General features: G+C 44.9%; 1 protein-coding gene across 10 annotated transcripts in view; it reads left to right on the forward strand.

Annotated features, from left to right (window-relative positions):
* Positions 1–22,198, forward strand: part of LOC135256511 (lipoma-preferred partner homolog) — a 126,024-nt gene that overhangs the window by 69,980 nt on the left and 33,846 nt on the right. For all 10 annotated transcript variants that reach the window (XM_064338336.1, XM_064338341.1, XM_064338337.1 and 7 more), the window contains 2 exons: positions 3,723–3,848; positions 20,716–21,435. In XM_064338336.1, coding sequence (XP_064194406.1) covers positions 3,723–3,848; positions 20,716–21,435 — 846 coding nt within the window. The remainder of the gene's footprint in view (positions 1–3,722; positions 3,849–20,715; positions 21,436–22,198) is intronic.

Genomic DNA, 22,198 nt, shown 5'->3' on the forward strand with positions numbered 1-22,198 from the left:
TGCTGGCTTTTCATTCCTGGACAGTCGCATTGATCCGCGGAGCAGAGAAGCTCTGTCACTAAGACTGGCCGGGTCGATCAATCATCGTTCCCCGCTCAGCAGGTTCGGACAATCGGCTGGACAGGAAAGCATCGATTCTTATGCGACTGGGTTCCATAGCGCGAGGCGTGTTCTCACAGAAAGAGCCGGACCGAGGAGAAAGTCTCCGATCTGCTCTGCAGGAGGCCACTGCTGGCGGAACAGCGGTGTACAGAATGTCAGAAGCCACATGATGTCGATGTTAGTTGGCGGTTTCGTTTGTTCCCCCCTCCCCTCTTGTGCTGTAATTCATTTAAATTGTACATTTAGATGCATATATCCAGAGGCACTTATGCAGGCTACATTCTTTAATTCACGTTTAAAAATTCGAAGTTTGCAGCTCTAAACGTTTTCCCACAGGCGGTAGCTGTGGGGCAGGATGTATGCCTCATGCTGGTGCCCTGTTCACTTTCTACCCCCCCCCCCCCCCGTTTTCCAGGGATTGCCACGTTTGTTAATCCAGCTGTTCTGGCTCCGTGTGAAGCACAGCAGTGTCTTACAGTGATAAAGACCAGATGATACCCATCATTTTCAACAGTGCATTGCAGGAGACTCAATTATCCAATCAAAGTCTTGCGTGGAAAATCCTGTCCTGGGGTCTGATGATTTCATACAGATGATTGTGTCCCACCCTACAACAAGACCCTATTCAATGTCAAATCAGTCGGCACCAAAAGTGACTCATAGTTTGAAGTTTATATGCATCTCTGGCAGCAAATGAAGCTGCATCGGGCAACATTTTCTAGATTTAGTGATTGTTTTTTTCTTTCTCCTTTCTCAAACTTCTGCCCTTTCAAATAGATCTGAAAGACATTGCAACAGTTTGACAATGCAACGTGTCCATTATTTGTAAAAGCAAAGTAACATTTTATTAAAATTGAATTATTGCCATTATTTAATGAATCTGAAACAAATAATATATACTGTAAGTAAACCAGAACCAATACAGTGATACGAATAAATAGTAACTAAATAAAGTACATTTGTTAATAATTAGTAACCTACTTTTGTATTTATGCATTTTATATAATTAACATGCACACTTTTGTCAATCATCTTAGCTATGGAATGTCTTGGTGGATTGCCCCCTAGATAACCTAAGCTGTGCACTAGATAACCTAAACTCTGTCCTTAGCACATATTGCTATTTGGGTGTGTTAGATAGCTGTTTGAAGCATTACCTACTTATCCAAAGAAAAGAATTGCTTTATTAGTCTAGAATCTATTTTCCCAGTTTCCATTTATAACCCCACACACACCCCCACATCCCCCCACCCTGTTGTACTACTTGAGCCAACTTTACGATTACCCTGGGAATAAACCTAATTCCTTCATAAACTTTCTCTCACATTTTTTAATAGTTCATCTGAAACGCTTTGAATGTCTGCGCGGGACTGGCAGGGAATCCGCGGCTGGTGCAGCGGGTCATTAGTAAACAGGGGCCGTGTGATTGGACAGATGGCAGCGTCGCTGACCTCCTCTCCACCTGTCCGTGCTCCCGCTATGATTCACGGGAGCGCGTTGGTGGGTAACCATGGCAACCCAGCGCACGCTATTCTAACTTTGACCTCCATCGCGGTGGAATGTGTGCTTCAGCGGCATGTCTCATAAACTAATTGGGAAGTGATGTCCTGGTATTTCTTAGTTAACGCAAAGCAGACCTCCCCCTGTTCGTCCTCCGACTTGACCTCCAGCGTGACTGCAGGAACTGTGTAGGTTGAGTTGAGGACATGTTTGTGAGCACTATGCGCAGTATTTTGGTTTTCCTGTAGTGCGAGATATGCTTGTGACCTTTTGACTTTGACTCCCTAATGGATGGCCATGAAGGTACTGATAATCCAGACAGAACATTTTTGAATATGTGTTAAAATACAGAATCTAAAACATAGGGTGAAATATATAATTGATTGATGTGTTCATGCATTGACCTAAACTGAATCGATATTTCTGTAACTTTTAGTCTTAATTAAAAATACATTATGAGTGAAATAATTCAAAGCAAACAATTTGACAAATTCAGAAAACTTATATTTTTAAATTGAGCCCACCAAACTCTTTGTGGAGGAAAAAAACAATAATATCCTCATAATCATGCTAAATTTTAGAGCACCCCAAATAAAATTAAGTGCATGCTTGCAAAATACTGAGTAAACCTCTAGTTTCCAAAAGATAATATACTTTTTTGAATGAATTGTAATAAAACATAGGTCTAATGTTAATTCAGAACAATTTCATTCTGCCCGGTGGAGTAATGCATTTCAGGAATAAACCATACAACCTGTGCGCTCTCTTGATATATAGGCATGCCTGGGGTTCTAATGTGCAACGAGGCTAGCAGTCTTCTGCCATTCCCTTCCCAGAGGTGTATATCATGTCCAGAGAAAGCACCGGTTCAAGTGGTTTATTCTGCTTGTGCCATGGCTACTCAACTAAACACTGAAATACGAATGTAAAAAGAAAATTCAAAGTGAAAAAATGGTGTGTGGTTATACGTGAAGAAATGTAGTTCCTCCTTTGAAAAGATTCAGAGATAAATTTACCCTCCACTAATCTTACTGTTAGGTACATTTTGTGCTGTCCTGTTCCCTTGTTCCCTTGATGTGGAATTGGGCTTTGGTCTTCAGCTTCTAACTTGGTATCTTCTAGGTGATTTCATTGTAATTTTGTAGGGCTCGGCATCTGTGTAAATGACACCTATGGATTCATATAAGACAATAGTAAAAATCATATTTTTGATCACCAGAGTAGTCATTAGCTATTTTAGTTTATTTTTCTTCATATCACTTTAATGGTGTGACAAGCAAAAGGAATTAACAGTCCTGTTCCCTAGCAGCAGAACGAGGTATCATTTCTTTTCATGCAAACAGATTGAAAAGGGGGGGGGGGGGCACATTATTGTCCCCGGAGAGAGAATGGGACAAAGACGGGGAGGGAGGGAGGGAGACCGGGAAGGCAGGACATGGTGTGACTAAAGAACTGGGAGGGGGGCGGGCGGGGGGGTGACTGGATGTGCGGTGAATGTAGAGAGCGGAGGTGAATGGAGCGCGGGCTCGCTGACGGCCTCTCCGCCGGCCGCCCCTGACTCAGCGCAGACGCGTCGTTCTCACTGTGGGCTTTCCGCAGTCCGCCCCTGACTCCGCGCAGACGCGTCGTTCTCACTGTGGGCTTTCCGCCGGCCGCGGCCTCTTCAAGCCGAGGTGAACGTGTCGGGAACAGGCAAACTATGAATCTCAATTCTGTCTCTCATAAAGGATGTGTGTGTGTGTGTGTGTGCGTGTCCATGCGTGTGTGAGCGTGTGCGTGTGCGTGTGCGTGTGCGTGCGCGTGCGCGTGCGTGTGTGTGTTTGTGTGTGGAGTGTGTGTGTGTGTATCTTTGTCTGTTTGTCTATGTGTGTGAGTGTGTGTGAGTGTGTGTGTGTGTGTGTGTGTGAAACTGTGCAGCTCAGTCCAGTTTTAGTGGGGTTTGAGCACTTAAAGAACAGGCAGATCTTCAGAAATGTATTACATTTTTGAGGAATACTGCTCTACATTGTCTTTTTTACACTTGAATGCTGCCACTGTCTTGATTCTCGTCGTTTGAATGCCCTACTCTGCCTGATGGAGAATGAAAAAGTGCTTGACGGTCTGGTGCCTCTGTTCCTCAGATGAGAGGTCCAGAGAAGACCCTGGAGGAGAGACGCTCCAGCCTGGACGCTGAGATCGACTCTCTCACCAGCATCCTGGCCGACCTGGAGAACAGCTCGCCCTACAAGCCTCGACCCCAGCAGCAGGTAAGGCCAGCACCACGGCAACGTACCACCTGGCCCTCAGGCCCTGTGTCTCTCACACTGCGACCCTTGCATTCTCGCGTGCACACACACACACACACACACACTCTCACACCGGCCCTTGTATCCTCAGGTATGGTTCTTACACACTCCTGATAATCCCGTACACACACTGTGTGAGCCTGTCCACACTCACAATGAACTCTTGCGTGTTCAGTGTGGTCCCTAAGCATTCATATTGGCCTTCACCCACTATGACCCTTATGCTGTCACATTGGCTCTTAAACACATGCTGGTGCTCTTACTGTACATTCACGTTTCTCTTTACATACTCACTGTGACCCCAGCACACCCTGTGATACCCTTTTACACTCTCTGTGATCATTATACATTCACCGCTGTGTGTGTGTGTGCGTGTGTGCGTGCGTGTGTGCGTGTGCGTGCGTGCGTGCGTGTGCATGTGCGTGTGCGTGTGTGTGAAAGTGAGTGTACATGTGCGAATGTTTGTGTGTTCAAAGTTCAAATAATGCAAGGCAGAGTGTTGCCCATGGAAAGTATGCTGGAAAGTGCTCCATTGTCAGGGCCCAGACAGTGTGCTGAATAGGCAGACCGTAGCATGCTGCTAACAGAGCTATTCAGTGCTGCCAAGATTACAAAGGGGGGTTTTCAAGCTGTTACTGAAGGATTTCTCTGGCTTTCCAATTATTAGTACACCAGGGTGCTGTGCTCTGAGTATAAAATGTTAATCTTAAATAAGGTACATATTGCAGGGCCTAACATAGAGAGTTGAATAATAATTTGGTGGTTTTAGTCATGATTAGTGATGAGGTGACAATGTGATGCTGCCAGTATAAGCTGGAAATAAAATTTAATTTTCAATATCAATAACATACTGTATGTAGATAGTAAAATAGTATTTCTGGGACTCTATCCCACGCTATTTGTTTACTTTTGTGGCGGCATACTGCTCAAATAATAACAGGGCAGAACAGAGGCAGTACGTCACCAGGTCTGCACTTGTGCCTGGCCCACAATGAACCCGGAAAGATCACCTTTTTCCCCCATTGGGGTTCCCCCCCCCCACCTTCTCTAATGCGCACTTGATGAAAACTTTGTTTTTGTTTTTTTTTGTTTTTATAACATGCAGTAGAGAGAGAGGAGAGGGTGGCGGAGGGCCGGGGCGGTGAGGGTCAGGAAGTCGGAGCACGCGCGCGGGTGCTGAATAGGGAATGAGGCTGAGGCCGTGTTATAATTCAGCCCGGAGGAGCGGCGGGCCTCCTCGACGCTAAGCTGAAATGGAGGACGCGTCAATGATACCTCGCCCCAGGAGAGAGAGGTGTCAGTTATCTCTCAGATGCGCACACATGCACACCAATGTTCACAGAGGCTGTGTGCACAAGAGTAAATTGAAATTTCGAGTACATAATTCCTTAATAAAATATTGGATTAGGACATGCCTTTTAAAACGCCTGAATAATGGACCAGGCCGCTGGGTGGGATTCTGACTCTCTAAGCTGTTGTCTTTTGAAATTCATCATTTGAAAAACATAAAAGACTATGACTGAACGGACCTTTTAAACAATGAGCTTGGGTTATGGGTGAGTCAGACCCCTGTACGACTTCTGTGGTTCAGGTCAAAATAGAACATTGACTTCATGGTTTCTTTTCTTTTTTTGCGTCCTCTTGTATCTTCCTTCATACTCCCAGGCTTTTTAAAAGTTTGTCTTAAAGTCTTAAAATGACTTTTATGACTTAAAATTAGATTTCCTTGTTCCGAACGTCAGGTCAATTCAAGCCTTGTGAACTCCTTGTAAGAGGCGATATGATGAACAGGAAACACGATGTTTCACTTAAAGTACCAATTTATACAGCTGTGTGCTTTTCATAAATCAGTTAAAATTAAGAGCGTGTGACCACCATGTTACGAGCCTAAGAGGCCCTATCCGCTATACTAAAGTGCCACCTGTTTATGCTCAGGTATGTAGCCAGCCTTTTAAATCTGGTGAATCATATTGTTTAATCTTCTTTTATTTAGTGAAATATAATTTTTTATGAAATGTTCGTGCGCAGAGACGCTAGCGCGCGCGGTTGCAGAAAGGCGCAGCGATGCAGACACGCGTGCGCTCAGCTCCGGCAGCAGTACCCGAGGGCGGGCGGATTAACCTCTGGGTGACCTCCTGCCCTCCAGCTGTCCCTGCCGCTGCGCTCTGGGGCTCCCTCGCGGCGGGAAGCCCTGCCCGCCGTACGGTCCCGGCCCTGTCGCTGTCACCGCTGCCCTGCCCTGCTCCAATGTTCTGCGCCTGTGAGCAAAATGGCAACGATGGTTCTCAGTTCAGTGCTCTCTGTCAGCTCACTCATTTAGTGTATGCAGTGTAAAATCAGGTAGCTCCTGGCATGGCTTTTAAGCCCCCCCCCCACTCCACTCCCTTAGTCCATTTGTCCCCATCCACGTCCCTCCCTCCCCAGGTAATATGTAAGCTTTAACACAGCCCTCCATCAGGAATGTGCTTCTCATTGAACTATGACCTATTAGAAGGGCTGTCTGTTGAAGAACGGCGGAAAAATTTCACTTTCCACTGTCTCCCCCGGCAACAGAAGGAGGAGGTAATGAAATGTGATTGTTACATTAGTCAGGTGCACGCCTTCACAGTCTGACATGGATTAACATCAGAGATTTCATATCATTCATAATTTCATTAAGTCAGAGAGTTTGTCTCTTCGCCGAGTCCAGTGAATTCTGACCGCTGTCTACGAATCTGCGGGCCTGCGAAAGTGCTTGCTGCAGGGCTTATGTTTGTTTAATCATTACACGGTACTCTTGGTCCTGTAGACGTTTGAATCTTGCACTTAAAAGGTTATTTATGGAACTGTGGCTTGCTATGCGAGTCATTAACCCTTTGCCATGCAAAAATCTTTATAGCTATAACCGCGACTTAGCTGTCAGCTATTTTCATTGGTCTGCCCAATCACGTCCATCTTTAGAGGTTATAATGCTGTCAATAAAAATACCACTGGGTGAACTGGGTAGTATTCAAGGACCTGTTGTTACGTGAACTAGGCTAATAAAAATCTGCCTGTGCTGTTAACGTTGAGTGTTCAGAGACTGCCGCAGATCACAGCTTCAGGTCTTGGTGACTTGAAAGAAGCCAAGAATAGGCACTGACATGACGGGTGGAGCGCGAGCCATTGAGTGAGATTAAGCCAGCCGCAGTCCAGACAGCAGCCAGGATCAATAGCCCCTGTAAGCGTGCGGGCAGCGTGGGATAGACGTGTCGCGTGGAGTGAACAGGGCCCGGGGCCCAGAGGGATTTCAGTCAAAGCCCTCAGAGTGTGATGCACTTGACCCCAGCCCCGGTGTCTGTGATAGACCAATGGCAGGCCTGTCTAAGCGCGTCTGATCTGTGTGCGTATGCGCACATTGTTGGGGGTCAACGTAGCGTAAAGGCGCATTTGAACGTCAAAATATAGTGCCCGTCAAGTTCCGCGGCTTCCCTGGGACCCGGGTGAGGTGAGCAGCATGCTGTGGCTCTCCAGGACCATGGTTTGAAGACCCTTGTGCTTATAGGCTATGGGCTCAGTGCTCCCTCTTGTATCTTCAGCCTAACCCTTGGGTTAAAATCTATAGGGTATATCCGCCACGGTATTTTGAACCCTGATCTCCAGTTGCGCAAAAAGAGGAGGCCGACAGGTGGAACCCCTGACTGTTGCGTATTGTAGCGTTTTGTTTATCTGAATGTGATTCGAATGTCAGTTACCTCTGCTCACTGTTTTAAATGGGTTGCTTTGCTTTTGCCGCATTGCTTCCGTGGAGAGGACTATCCCAAACTTAGGAATTGATGTCAGACTAACCCCCCCACTGTCAGTAATCCCAGGTGAGAAAACAATACGCAGTATCACAGATATCCCTTTTCTGAGATCTAAAACATAGCCAGTACTGGAAAGTGATACGGCGTACGCAACAATGAGTTGCGTGCTCATTCAGACGATGTGGCCTTATTACAGCTAATCCCCTTGTACTCAAAACAACTTTTCAAAAAAAAAACTTTAATTTAAATTTCAAAATACTAGCCATGATAATGTAACCATGATGCCATACAACAAAAATGGTACTTAAAGTACTCATGCATATATCCCCCGCCTCTAACAAATGAAAACAATATCGATTTCATCATGATGGCCCTAAAAAACAACTGATAGACATGCCTCGGTGGCTGGCAAAAGGATATTTTAACCGTGTGAGCGAACATTTCTGTTCTGTGTCGTAAGAGGGCTCGAGGGTACTATACTGGGCATGGACCAGCGTACATGTGCATTTACTTTAAACTGTGTTGATACAACACTAACCCCATTTAAAGAGAAGACCCCGGTGGAGGGTTACACTGAATAAGAACACGTGTTCTTCATTATGGTAGATGTTTAACTGTTTAGGGAGAATCAAAACATTTGTGAAAGTCTTACTTACGTGTTTGGGTCCTTCTGCTAGTTTGTTATGGTGGTGTCCAAATATATTTCTGTCCTGAACCCATGGATTTTCCTTAAACAAGCATTCACTGCTCATGTGTATGAGTCTCAACTAGTGAAAGTGTTTTGTGAACCGAAACTAAATGTTGTACATGTCTAAATATGAGATTTAATCTTTAGAGGATGAAGCAAAAAAACAAAAAGGCTCCTCCCTGTACTCAATTTGGGAGGAACCAGTGGGAAATTTGCCCCTGGTCCCCAGACGACAGGCCAGGCTGGACTTTTACGAGTAGGTGTGTTTCTCATTAGGGCGCTATCGACCGAGAGTTATGACGGCAGGTACGCTCGGACTCGGAGAGCGTACCTCGCCGGCGCGCCAGTTGTGAGAGACGAGCGAGGGCTGGCGGAGGCTAACGCCCCCGTCGCTGCTCCTCATCCGCAGTGGAGAAATTCAGGGATTTCACAACCCGCCCGCGCGGCTGATGCGCGGCTCGGGCCCCCGCTTCCTGCGCGCGGGGTCCGGGATGCCTAATCAGCGCGCGGACGGAAGCCCAGTTGGGAGCTCGCGGCCTTACGGCCTTGCGGCCTTGCGTTCGCGCCTCGCCGCGGTACTGCGTGTTCCGCCGCTCTCCTGTTTACCCTCAGCGGAGCGGCAGAAGTGCTCTTGGCAGCGTGTCAGTTCGAGAGGGAAGTGCTGCCAGTAAATGAGACGTTTAAAAAGGCGGGGGTCCTCCGCGCGCTGAACGCTCCGCTCCGCTCCGGGCTAATGCGTCCGTGCGGCTGCGTTTGCCTTTTCGCGGCGGGGGAAAGTTTCTCAGCGCTCCAGCTTCGGTCGCGCGCAGCGTCGGCAGTATTTTTACGGCCTATCGATTGGGCGGAAAGGGAGAATAGCGAGAAGAAGCACTTCATCTCTCGCCAAGTCACTTCTGAGATGTGTTTTTCCTCAACAAAACGATAGGAGAGATTATGTTGATAGGATCAAATTTACAAAAACAAAGCGCCCACATTTGGGTTTTGGCAGTGGACTTTTGAGTTATCTTTTTGGAGGAAGTTAAACACAATTTGAAGTCATGCACGGTTTTGTAATCTTGTTTAGTGTAGGTTGTATTTCCAAAGTGAACTTTGAGGAAATTAGATTTTCATATTTTATTAATTTTCATGAATGTACTTGAGTCTTGCTTAGTGGTGGCCTTTTGAAATATTAATATATTCCAGTAAAAAATGTATTGTACTACTATTGCTACTACTGCTACTACTAAATACTACTACTATAACTTACTGCTACATAGTACTACTACTACTGCTACAATGAATAATAATAATACCCGTAAAATATTGCAAAATAAAAAATGGCTGCAAAAAGAACGGTGAACCTTTCATATGGGAATACAAGTGAATAACCCTACATTTGGCTGTGTTTTAGTAAAGAATTTGGACAGGAAACACTAGACAATTTTCTGATCCAGGGACCCCGACCCAGGCTCAAGGGCATCTAGGGGTCCCTCGTCAAGTTAAAACCAGTTACGGGAGGGGGGGCCATTTGAGATGATTGAGGCATTCAGTCAATAAAGTTCAGTGGCACTACTGTGACATTAATTAAAGTGTATGGTCTTTTGCCTGTTCCCCTTAATGCATTTAATTGTGTGCATATTTCATTTAATGTTTTGTCACTTAAGCATGTATAATATTCTGAAGCTTTTTTACTTTAAAGATAGAATCTTTAGAATCCTCTCATAGAATCCTCTGATGTTTAAATGTTTTGATTATAAAACAGTTAATACTTCTGGGCAATACATCTGAACAGTTGAACAGTAGCATTTAGCTTTGAAGGGCAACAGGTGAACGGGAGTCATACGCTTTTCCAGCTTAAAGCTTGCCAAGTCTTGCGGTAGCATTGTCCCTGGCCTCTTAACGTTCCACAACTTCTTCCCATTTGGTCTTTTTCAAGTGAAGCGTTGCAGTCCGATCTTCAGCGATAGACAGATGACACAGGCAGATGAATGAAATATTTAATGTCTCCACTTCTCTAGTGATGTACGTGCCTCAGTCTTTGGCCGAGTCGATGTGAAGTTGTTAAGGAGCTCAGGTGGATTCTCTGGGGGAAACGGTAAATTCCTCTGAACTGTGGCCCTGGGAGATTTCCCCACAACATGAAAGAGCTTGTTGGTCCATCTCAAACACTGGAATAGGCCTCCTAGAAATGCACAGGACCAGGCGATTTAGACCACAGGGTTCTCTGGTTACCCAACAGACGATATAATTAATTAATTCTTGTTTCTGTTAATGCTGAATTTGTTTGCCAGTGCTGCTGTGCTTTTGTTAATGCAGTTTATTAGCCACAACTGGAGTTTTAAATAAACATTTATTTCTATAAGTAACTGGCAGATATTTTTATAGAGGGCGACTGAGCATTCAATGATCCAAATGTGTAGAACTGGATAGAACAGCATGAAACAAGCTCTGCCAGGTTTTACATTTTTTTTATTGTTGGCTTATTTTATTATATTAATTCATAAATTAATTACCTTTACAGATCATGACTACTGCTGTTTGATTGGGTAATGAGCTCTCTGCCAATTTTGCTAAATAAACCTGTCCTTCTGTTTCACTTTAATCTTTTTATACGTCTTTATTCTCCCCTGTAGATTAGTCGGGTTATTTTAACCTTTTTATAAAGGTTGATTCTTTTATTCTAAGTATTTACACAGGCCTCAGCTGCTTACACCCTGCTATGTGATGTCTGCAGTGTAAGATGTCAGTAGTTATATATCTACTTCACCAGCCTTGTTATTAATTAGATAGCAGGATAAAAATATCACCCTGACTCAACACCTTAATGCTGTCTCTTGGTTGCCACGTAGTTACCAGTCTGATCTCTCCAGGGGTTCGGTATTAGACGGGCTATTTTGGAACCCGGCGAGCTTCAGGAGTTCAGGAGGAAGGCCGCAATGCAGGTGTGGGAGAGAGCCCCACGATGGGGACTGCCGTTGGGTTTTGGCGCCCTGCCGGGGCACGTGGGACGCGAGGCTGAGGGACCGCGACACCGCGGGGGTGCGGGGGCGAAGGCGTCGGACCGCATCACCGCTCCGGGGAGGCCCCAGACGGGCCCGCTTGACTTCACGTCTGGTGACGGTTTGGGCCAGCGTGAGCAGCGCTCGCTCTCGTGCTGCAGACGGCTGATGGGACGGCCTACCGGAGGGCGATGACCTTTTCAGCGCTCGTACGAAGAAGCGCTGCAATTGCCCAGCATGCTCTCTGGCCACGTCGCAAGGATTTGTAGTCTTTAGCAATTTGGTCACACAGCTATGAATTGCATATCACGGTGTGCTAACTTTGAGTGGCCGCACACTTGAAATTTGAGCTTAAGAGACTATGGCAATTGCGAGCATATTAATTAAATTTTAAAAAAAGAATACATAGATTTAAAAAGAATCACACATTGTATCTCTAACAACATTAACCAAAGACTGACGGAGTCCTATGTTCGAGGGAGCCACTGAAAAAGTTTGCATTGGAAGTTTTAAATGTATGTATTAAATGTATGTATTACGATTGATAAGGATAGCCCACTGTTTCACACCAATGCATTTAACAGTATGTTGAAAGATCAATTACATTTGGTGAGGTACGTTATGTGCACCTCTATCGCGTGCCTGAGGTGGCAGCCCTCAGGTAGTCTGAGCGTAAGATGAGGAGGGTAGTGGCGCTTGTTTGTCACAGGGCTAATCGCCCTGAATAATGCAAGGTGGTCTCGGCTGAAAACTCACACCCTGTCCTAACAGCCCCCCCCCACCCCCGCTCCCCAAGCCAGTGCCAAAGTGTCTCCTTCCCGTCCTCTTTCGGTCCCTGTGTGTGGAGGATCAGTTGGTTGTTCCAGCGGTCCTCGTCCGGCGTACGGGCGGGTAACCGGAGCCAGGCCGAGGTGTGAGAACAACCCCCCCTCTCCCCTCCTCCCCCCCCCAACCCCCCCACCCGCCAGTGCCAGGAACCCATTAATCCCTCTGTGCGCAGTACAGAGAGGCTGGCCAACATCCACCTCTGCTCACTCAGAAGCTGCCTGCCTGCTCTCTGCTGCCCCATGACGGCTGTACACGGTCCCGTCTCTCCCTTACGGGAATTTAATACTGTGCACTGCTGTATGGTGTTCATGTATGGGTTTTAAAAATAATAATAATAAAAAATATTTCACAGCAGTTTATTGTTAAAAAAAATATATTGCAAAATATATTAAAATATATATTGTGAAATGTTGCAATATCTTTAATATATATATTTTTCTGTCTATTTTCAGTATATTCCATTTCCATATGTCCATAAATCATTTAGTTTATTTTAATTTTTTTACATTATACTGCAAACGAAAGTTTAAGTTTAAACCTTACACAAGGGGTTTAAACAACTCACTTTCATTTTTGTGACTGTGGTTTCATTCTGATTGAAAGAGGAACTGGTTAAAGGCATTTGGAGGGGAAGGGCTCTGAGCCTAGAAGTGGGCTGATCTTTTTTGAAAGGGGAAACGAGGCTCTCCGTTGTGTGAGGGTGTTTAGTGGGGACGCGTTGGCTGCGCGCCACAGAATTAGACTAATGCAGTCATGCCCAAGTGTTCTTTTGCAAAGAAGCACGTAGGTCCCGGTCGGTTCAGGCAGACATCTGTGTAATTTAGTTTAGAACAGATGATCTGACCCTCTGATGTAGCTGTTTGTGTCAGATTCACAGGCAAGGCGAGTCACCCCATACAAAGTTGACCGGTTTGACTGAGGACCGTGATTAATATTTATGAAACAAGCAGGGCCAATAACAAAGCTATTCTGGGTCGGGACGGTTTGGTTGCCTGGCAAAACCCACCTTTTGTTGTTTAAAGTACTTCCCTGCTGTCCTTAATGTTGAAATGCTCGCTGTTTGCGGCTGTCACAAAAGATTAAGCCTCCACCTTTGGGGAGCTTTCCTCTGAATTTTCAAATGGCCATGGTTGCCTGTCTTGAACTGATGAAATGGGTGTGAGCAAATAAGGTTTTTAACACCCCATATGACCTTGAGGGACGGGACAAAGAGCACACGAGGCCACACTGAGGGGGGACTCTGACTGTGAATAAGGTCTCCATTTCCCAGGACTTGAATTTTAACAAGGCTGCTTTCTAAAACATGCACAGCCACCTTGATGGTTTTCTGTGATACAGACAAACTACAAACAGATAAATGTTGAGATTAATCGTGAACACATTGCAGTTTTTCAGTGTTCAGAGCAATTGTGCAGTTGAGAAAGAATATATTAACACAGTGGAAGAAAAATCATGCTTTCAGTATTGTGTCAGTAATGTTCGTAGACATGGAAATAATTTCACATTGAATATATAACCATTTAGCAAGGAAAATGCAGATTATTAGCTTTATTCTTTACCATTGGGCCATATACTGTTCTGTACATTGGTCTCTCATGAGAAAATCTGATATGAAAAGTACAATGTAGTTTCTCAAGGAAAGAATTTCAGTCATGGATTCCATGGCATTGTGAGGCTTAATTTAGTATATTCACTTTTGTCTAGATACACTGGCACTTAAGGTGATGATGTGCAACTACTCTTGGATCAGTATAGAACCCTCTCGGGACTTCAGATGCGAAAACTCGCTTCTCTCTTCGCTGTAATAGAAAGCCAGGGGTGTTACCCTCATATTCCAGTGCACGGGGAGAGCTGTGTAAGGAAGGGAAAGTACCTTTGTGTGCTTGGCTCTTTTGGCTTTGTTATTTGCATGTTTGTGGTTTAAAATATACATTTTAGAAAGTTAGAAAGTTTATGTCTCAAATGTATGCTGCAGCAGTTTTGCATGTAATCAGCAGCCAAAAGCCAACTGGCAAATTATAATTTAACATTTATATATACTTGGGATTCAGGGGGATGGGTATTAATCTAAAGTTTTTTGGGAATCAACCATGAAGTATGTGAAAATTACCCACAAAGAGATTTGTTGCATATGCAATAGCACACATCAGGTAAACAAATAACTTCTCTAAATTGATTTATTATTGCTTTGTACATCCAACCAAACATGTTTTTTTTTACCCCTCGTTTTTGCCCTTTAAAAGATCAGTCATTTACTGCAGCCTCACCCGAACTGTACCGCGCACTTCTCAGGGTATTATGCAATAAGAAATTGTATTAACTTCCGGCTTATAACACTTAATGTCTGAAGACTGTGTCACACATTGACTAGAAGACAGATAGTCAAACATTCACTGTCTTTATTTGTTTTTGTGAAAGTTTAGCAGAGCTGGTAAAGAACATTCAGGTTGAAAATGAGAAATGCGGTGGAGAAGAAGAAAAAAAAGGCGTTCTGGCAGTTACCTTTGATATGAAGGCCTTCCGAGAAAAATGTCACAAAATGATGCCTTTAATTTCCTGAAACCAGATGCACACACTTCAGGTGTAATTGTGTTGTCTGAGCAGAGCTTTCACCCTTTCTTCGTTTAGCATGTTTTTGCTTTTTGGTTCTCAGTTTGACTGTATTCTCCGTTTCTTGGTATCCCGCCGATTTGCCATATAGTCGATTGCTTTTAAACCTTTGTTTTATCTTGAAAGCAGTGAGCATACCTGGGGTTTACTGTAATTTCAGGTACACAGGAAACACATTTGCTTTGCCACTGCAGTTTACAGATGAGAAGTGCACACCTGCAGATTATCAATTGACAATTTATGCAAACGGGGTTATTGATCTTTATTTATTAATCTTTGAAATGATGCAGGGATCTTGTCGAAGGAAATTTTTCACATTTGCTGTTTTGTCAACTTCATTAGTGAAATTACTGGTAGTTTTGGTAATATTTTGTAAGATCATCTTTACATGCATTTATGTATACCACTACAGATCCTAAACATAAAGAATGTAACATATTCCATGTTGTACTGTATTTTAAACAGTATATTGTGTATTATTTTGCAGATTCATAATATCAAATTATACATCTGTTTGGTGTACTTTTTGGTATCTGCAGGACAAATGCACTTCAAAACAGCAGACGGTCTCAGTACATGTATTTATAATATTCATGTTCAGCCAGCAGTGCAGTTTAGAATTTATTTTCAGCAGAATTTCGTTATCCTCAAATGCACTGCCAAGAGAAAGGCAGCAGAGTTTTTTATTTTTATTTTTATTTTTATTTTTTAAATGAGAATGGGCCATCATCACTCTTTTCCTCTCCAGCCTTGCCCGTTTGTGTTTCATTGGAGCCTGACCGACGTTCATAAAGATGGAAATGAAGGTGGCTGGCCTTCCTGGTGCTCCCGTGGAGGGTGCTATGAGGAGACGCGGCCACGGGTCTCCGTCTGTCTGTCTTTGCACCGCTACGACGCAGAAGATGGAGGATGTCTTGGAGGCGGAGGAAGGGGAAGGGGGGGGGCGGGGGGCGGGATGAAAGATTTGAGGTTTGACAGCAGATGAGGGAAAGCAGTATTTGTTTATTTTTTTAAAGTTAAAGCGCTTCTGCGGGGGTTTCCCGAGCTTGCTGAGAAAAATATCACCCCAACCCCCGCACGGTTTGAAGAACAAGAGTAAAAGGTTGCGGTTGTCCTGGGCTTTGCACGTTATAGCGTATAAATTCTTGTAATGTGTAATGGGCCTTTCTGGAGCCTCTGAAACATTTTGCACTTTGGCAGTTTGCAAAGTGGATTTAAGCCGAATTTAAATTGGCTGTGTGGACAGCCGCTGGCTGCTAGCAGAGGGTTCCTGCCTCGAAGGTTTGAGAAATCAATGTACATCTGTTATAATTTCACAGGGATAACAGTTGCTAAGTTCGCAGTCCTCATAGTAATACATTATGCCGTGGTGACTAGTACATTTTGTTTCCACTCGAAGTGTAGACCTGTATTTCCAGATGGATGAGTGATCTCTGAGACCAGCCTGAAAGGCCTTGGATAAGGTACCTGCAAGCAGGCCTACCGACTGTACGTACTGTAACTGACATGTTACGCGTTAGTTATTTGCCTGAATGTAATTTACGTTTATCCTTAGCTTTGACTTCCAATTAACAAGTGTTGTTGTTTTCTTCGCATAGTTTGTCAGGTTTGTCAATTTTATGATTGCTGAATTTGCCAAACTGTGTTTGTGACACAAAAAAACAATACTTGCGTTTAATTACCTGTCAGAGTTAAGGACTGTTGATTAAGAAATATTGATTCAGTCCAGGCCACCAGTGGATAAATACTGCTCATAGGATACTCCTCAAATAAATATGTGGTAATAATTTCCTGATTGCTTATCTCATGTTAAAAAAGCGCATGTTAAAGGATTAAGGATAAAACATTAAGTCCGTGGTAAGGATGTGATCTGACTTTGATCAGTTTTCACAGGCTGTAGCCCCAGGTTTTTCCCCATTGGAGAAACTCGGCAGCGCTACTGCTGTCCTTCAGAAGCTGAGCCTGTGTCGAAAGGGCTGGTGCTTTCTCTTCTGTCACATCGATCGCTCGGGTCTCCATCAGCCTTGCTCTCGACACGCCTGAAAATCACCGTCTACAATAGGAAAAAAAGTCTGTACAAGAGTTTTAGTCTTGTAATGAGACTACGAATCATATTTGAACATATTAGAAAAATCATGATTAGAACATATTAGCTTTGTTTTAAGTGGCGGTTTGCTTGAAAAGTGTAAAATTGCCATTGGCGAATCCTGAATTGAGTCTCACTTCTGTCTCACTTGATTGGCAATATTTTTGTCTTATTTGGAAAAAAAGTAAGATCTTAAGTCTAAATATCATAAGACTAAAATACTGAGGTTTGTGATTGTCTCACAGCTCTGCAGTGTAATATGACCTGGGATCACTTCCACACTGGAGCTCTGCTATTCTGTATATTCTCCAGAAATGCATGTTTATTCTAATATTTCCCATTTCTCACATTTAGCAGCTGTGCTCATTACAGAAACATATTCTCAAGTGATGACACGCATATGCTGTCCTCCAAAACGTTATGACGTCACACCGCCGTCCACAGCTGGAGATTGCACAGACGCGTAGAGCAACACATTTCACATGCGGCTTTAGCGAGCGGACCGTGGCCACCCGATCCACGAGGTGAACTGGTGAACGAGGAGATGCTGTGATCCCAGCCGAACGGATCGCCACCCTCCTCGGGCGAGGCTACGGCCAATTATGCTCCGCCCCCTCGGGGCTGCTGGCCACGGCCGCCACTGGCATGGTCCAGATTTGATACCACTGTGGGGCCCATCCACCCAGCGGAACACTGCCCTAACGGGACGTGCTTCCCAGAAGCCCCTGAAATAAGTATTTTTGAATTGGGAGCATGTGGTACATTTTTATGTCATGGACAGACTATAATCAGGGCGGCCTAAATTAAATGAGGGCATCCAATTAATACATTCATAGGTTGCAACTTTAATAAATGCTTTTATTAAAGACAAGGTTGCGGAATAAATGATTCCTCAAGCAATAGACGAGAATAATAGAGCTGAGAATTGATAGCGATAGAAAATGTAATGGATACTAGAAAGTAGAAGGATATCTCTTTATTTTGAAATACCTGTAAGGTGATGGCCATTGGGCGACTTGATTGCAGGCAAGGTAGCCTCGTGTGATGCATTTTTTATGGCTGGATTTACTGTCCTTATCAGAATTGAACAGTGCACGTGAATTTGACACAGGTCCGGGAGGTCATGTAGCAGGCAGAAATGTCAATAGCTTTGGTCTTCTACGCCTTTGACTCTTAACCGACTGCGCATTGACCATTGACTGAATATTTTATTTGTATTTTCTGGTGATTTTAGAACCTTAGTATGCAAAGTATGTGAATATCAGTTGTACATTCATGGAGAGAAAATGAATAATTGTGAATACTTCACAACTATTGAGGTAGTCAAATAAAATAACCTGACATACTCGTATGCGTCCTCATTTTGCGTACGGAACAGATGCGCGCCTGCGAAATGCAAGCAGGATGTGCGTCGCTCTCGCGCATTCCGGGCTTCTGTCGCCTGTGTGAGAGTGCGTTGGAGGAAATGCCGCAGGAGAGGATGGTGCGCACGAGCGGGACGTCGTCTCGGTCGCATGCCGCAGGCCGGGCCGCGTACACACACGTGAGGCCGCGCTCGGCCTCGACCCCGCCATTAGAGAGAGCGGTCCGTCTGTTTACATCGCCGCCATAACTGTGAAGTTCCTCTTTTATTCATTTCAGCTTTCTTTTGCTTTGCATTATTTATTTCCTTAGTAGGCACCCTAATCCGGCAGGCCGTCACTTCTTTTACATCACCTTCAGATGCCCATTACATCACCTTCAGCAACCTACTTTTTTTTTTTTCATTCTTACTGGAGGAATTGAGGTAAAGTTAGCTTTACTCAAGGGTAAAACATCATTGTCCCATTCAGGATTTTGTCCTCTCATCTACTGGAGTGCACTTGAACTACAGATATGCTGCACCTCTCTGACTCTCTTCGTACCTGTATGTGTCGGCACCCTGCTCTAAATGGGTCAAAAGCCGCCTAACCATGGTCCGGTAAGGGTAGAGAGGAGACATTCTCAGAGGGGCTGAGGTGCTAGCTGAGCCGTTCGAAACGTTTTTTTTCCTCTAATTGAAAATGTCTTTGTCGGCACCCAGCAATAAAAACCAGTAATTGAATTCTTTTTGGCTCAAGGCGGTAACCTAGAAAGGATGGGTAATGACATGTGGATACACCTACTTTTAGCACAGCGTCTGTGTGGCACCGTCTGCGGGCTGGATGTGCGGAGGCTTGGCGGTAAGCGTTAGTTATCGGGGAGGATCTGTCAGGAGACTTGTTCTCGCGGTGATGTTTTCTGCCCATTAGCGCGCTGTTCTCTTCCAGGGAGCTCGTCTGCGAAGCTCACACTGGAGACCGATCAGTCTTACTGTGGCGTGGGATTTACCTGCTTGGGGGACTGGCGGAAAGCTGCAGCCTCTGTGCTCAGGCAGAAGCAACCAACTAACCCCATATATGTTGCCCTCGCTGGGTCTCTCTTGAAGGAGAGTTCCTGAATTTTGACACGCTCGCATAATGAGGTGGCCCGTCTCCCATGTTTAACCTCAGGATCAGGATTAGCGTCTTTGCAAGATAAAACCTCGTTCATTCAGCTTCATTTTAGTCCAGTTGCTCAGCTCCACACATTCCTTTTGATATAGCCCCTTTACATGGTATTTGTATTCAAGTTGCTGAAAGCAAACATTTCAAGTTCTGTTTTTCTTAGAATGTATGTTACCGTCAAAAGACTGCAGTACAAGAGGTCATGTGTCCCTCTTCTCTGTTAAGATTATCTGTGAGTGGGATTGACCGGCAGGCTTTCAGAAACAGGGCCGGCTGCCATGGTGTGGTCTGTCTATAACGCCAATGGCCTCATTACCTGTTGGTCTTTGTTTACTGTGTAACCATTGAGCTACTGAAGTAGTCCTCTTCCCTAGCTACTGCAATACCACTCAAGTAACCTTCCCTCCGGAAACCTGGCAACGCTTGTTTGACGAAGGCCCCGCTGTGGCTTGAAATCCTGCGTCAGCACTAGCGTCCTGATCTAATGCCTGGAGAGCCGTCGCAATTTCTCAACCAGGAGCATCGATTCTCTAACTCCTCGTTTTACGACCTGTGGTTTATGACCCAAGCTGACCTGCACAGCCAAAGCCCTCCGTCTGCACTGCCTCCATAACTGTTACCATAACTGATAACTGAAGAGCGGTCTGCATCATTACGTGCGCCCTGAGGTGGTGTAAATAACCTACTAGTCTACTAGCAGCCTTTAAGATGGAGGCTTGCAGTCTTGCCCTCTGTTTTGTGCAAATTGCTATGATTTGATGCGGGACTCGTATACCATCTCACATGAACCTTAAAGTGCTCCTGTTGTTGGTTGTATATATGTAACCAGACACATTCTGTTTTATTTAGCCGTAGAACAGCAGAATGTGTCTTTTAACCCTCTTTTGAAGCAGTCAGAGGCTCTTTGATTAGGTCTAACTCAAAATAATTTATAAATAGTTAAATGAGTTTTTGGAATTAGAGCTTTAGAGCTTTTAGAAGAATGTCTCAACTGAACTTGTTTTTGTGTCGCTCTCCCATTGCAAAGGTTTTGTCTGTGAGAAATGAAGCCTTTGGGTCATGCATGTCTTAGGTTGATATTACTCAGTGTATTTTATTCCCATTTTTTTTACCGGAGATGAATAGAATGGGATTTTCATGTGTATTTCTACTTTTATTATACTTATACAAATAAATTGAATGTCGGAAACAAGTGTGTAGATTTCATAGGCTGATATGTGCCGCATAATTAGTCTAAATTTCAGTTGGAACATTGCTTCTTGAGCTTGTGAAGGCCACCTCTTTGGGGAAATGATATTTAAATTGGAATGTCTTTGAGATTTATTATTTTTTTAATACTTTTACTCAAAGTCTGTAATGATTTCTTGCAGAACTATGGCACCAATCCCAGTTCCTCCACGCCGGTCACGAGCCACAAGCGCATGATCATCCCCAACCAGCCACCGCTGACCGCCACCAAGAAATCCACGGCCAAGCCGGGAGGCTCCCAGCCCCCGTCCGCTTCCAACACCCTGGTCAGGTCTCAGCCGCAGACCGCGCCCCAGCCCCAGTCCCCACCCCAGCCCCGGTCCGCACCCCAGCCCCAGTTCACGCCCCAGCCCCAGCCTCAGCCCCAGTTCACGCCCCAGCCCCAGTTCTCGCCCCAGCCCCAGTTCTCGCCCCAGCCTCAGCCCGTCCCGGCCTCCTACACCACCGCCTCCACCCCCAGTCGCCCCACCTTCAACGTCCAGGCGAAGAGTGCGCAGCCCAGTCCACAGTACCTGCCCCCTGGACCCCAGCAGCCCTCCCGCTACCCCGCCCCAACGCAATACATGACCGCCCAGCCTCGTGGCCCCGACTTTGCCTACGGGCCTCCCCAGCCCGGGTACGCCCCCCCACCCCAGAGAGGGTACCCAGACCAACACTACCCTGGAATGGGAGGTCCTGCATATGCGACCCAGAACACCTGGAGACCGGAGCCCAGCCCCCCTGCCCACATTGGACAAGAGTATCAGCCTCCCGGCCCCAAGAAGACCTACATCACTGATCCCCCGCCCGCCTTGGCTCCGCCCATGGCTCAGTATGGCTCCAGTCCTGTGGCTGCACCAAAGGTAAGCCCAACGTCCTTCCTCATCATCACCATCATCTTCTGCCTGACATTTCACATCAGATACCTGCAGGTGAGTCTTGCAGAGGTACAACTGAATCATGGGCAGTTTTTCTGGGTTTCCCGATGCTGTTACAAAGCAGTAACTCTTTGCCATGACTTGCATCCCTAGTGCTTCGCTCTGTGGAACCGCTGCTGCTCAAGATGTTGAATTTAACATGAGGGCATTCGACACAAATGTTTTGTGTGTGCAGCGTGTATTCACTTTAAAAGGCCACGCAGCTGGGAATGGTTAACCATTCTTCGTTGAAATATTTAAAATAAACAGTTATTTTAACCTTTATGAATTTTTAAGGATATGTTTTCCACTGGGGTTAACACCATCTGCTTCCATTTGCAGCATGCGATAGAAAGTGGTGCCTTTGCTGTCTCTCCGTTTCCACAAGTAAATGTTTTTCCGTTCCAGATGTTCAGCGTTTAACCTATAGCTATATCAGAACACGACAGATCATCTGCTGAAAGCCTACAATAAAAAAATTTTTTAATTAGTTTTTTCTTTACCTATCAAAATGATTACTTTTGTCATATTTATAATAGCAATGAATAAGGGAACTTTGTCATTGTACCATTCAAATTCCATAATTGAGTTTGTGATATTCCTAGTAAAAAAAATTGATATTTATGAATGACTGAACTGTTCAATGCAAGGTTGGTCATCATGTTTCATTGAAATTGCGAGAATGTTAGATGACCTTCGTTTCTAATGA

This window comes from Anguilla rostrata, chromosome 6 (assembly GCF_018555375.3).
Source record: "Anguilla rostrata isolate EN2019 chromosome 6, ASM1855537v3, whole genome shotgun sequence".
NCBI classification, from domain to species: Eukaryota; Metazoa; Chordata; class Actinopteri; order Anguilliformes; family Anguillidae; genus Anguilla; species Anguilla rostrata.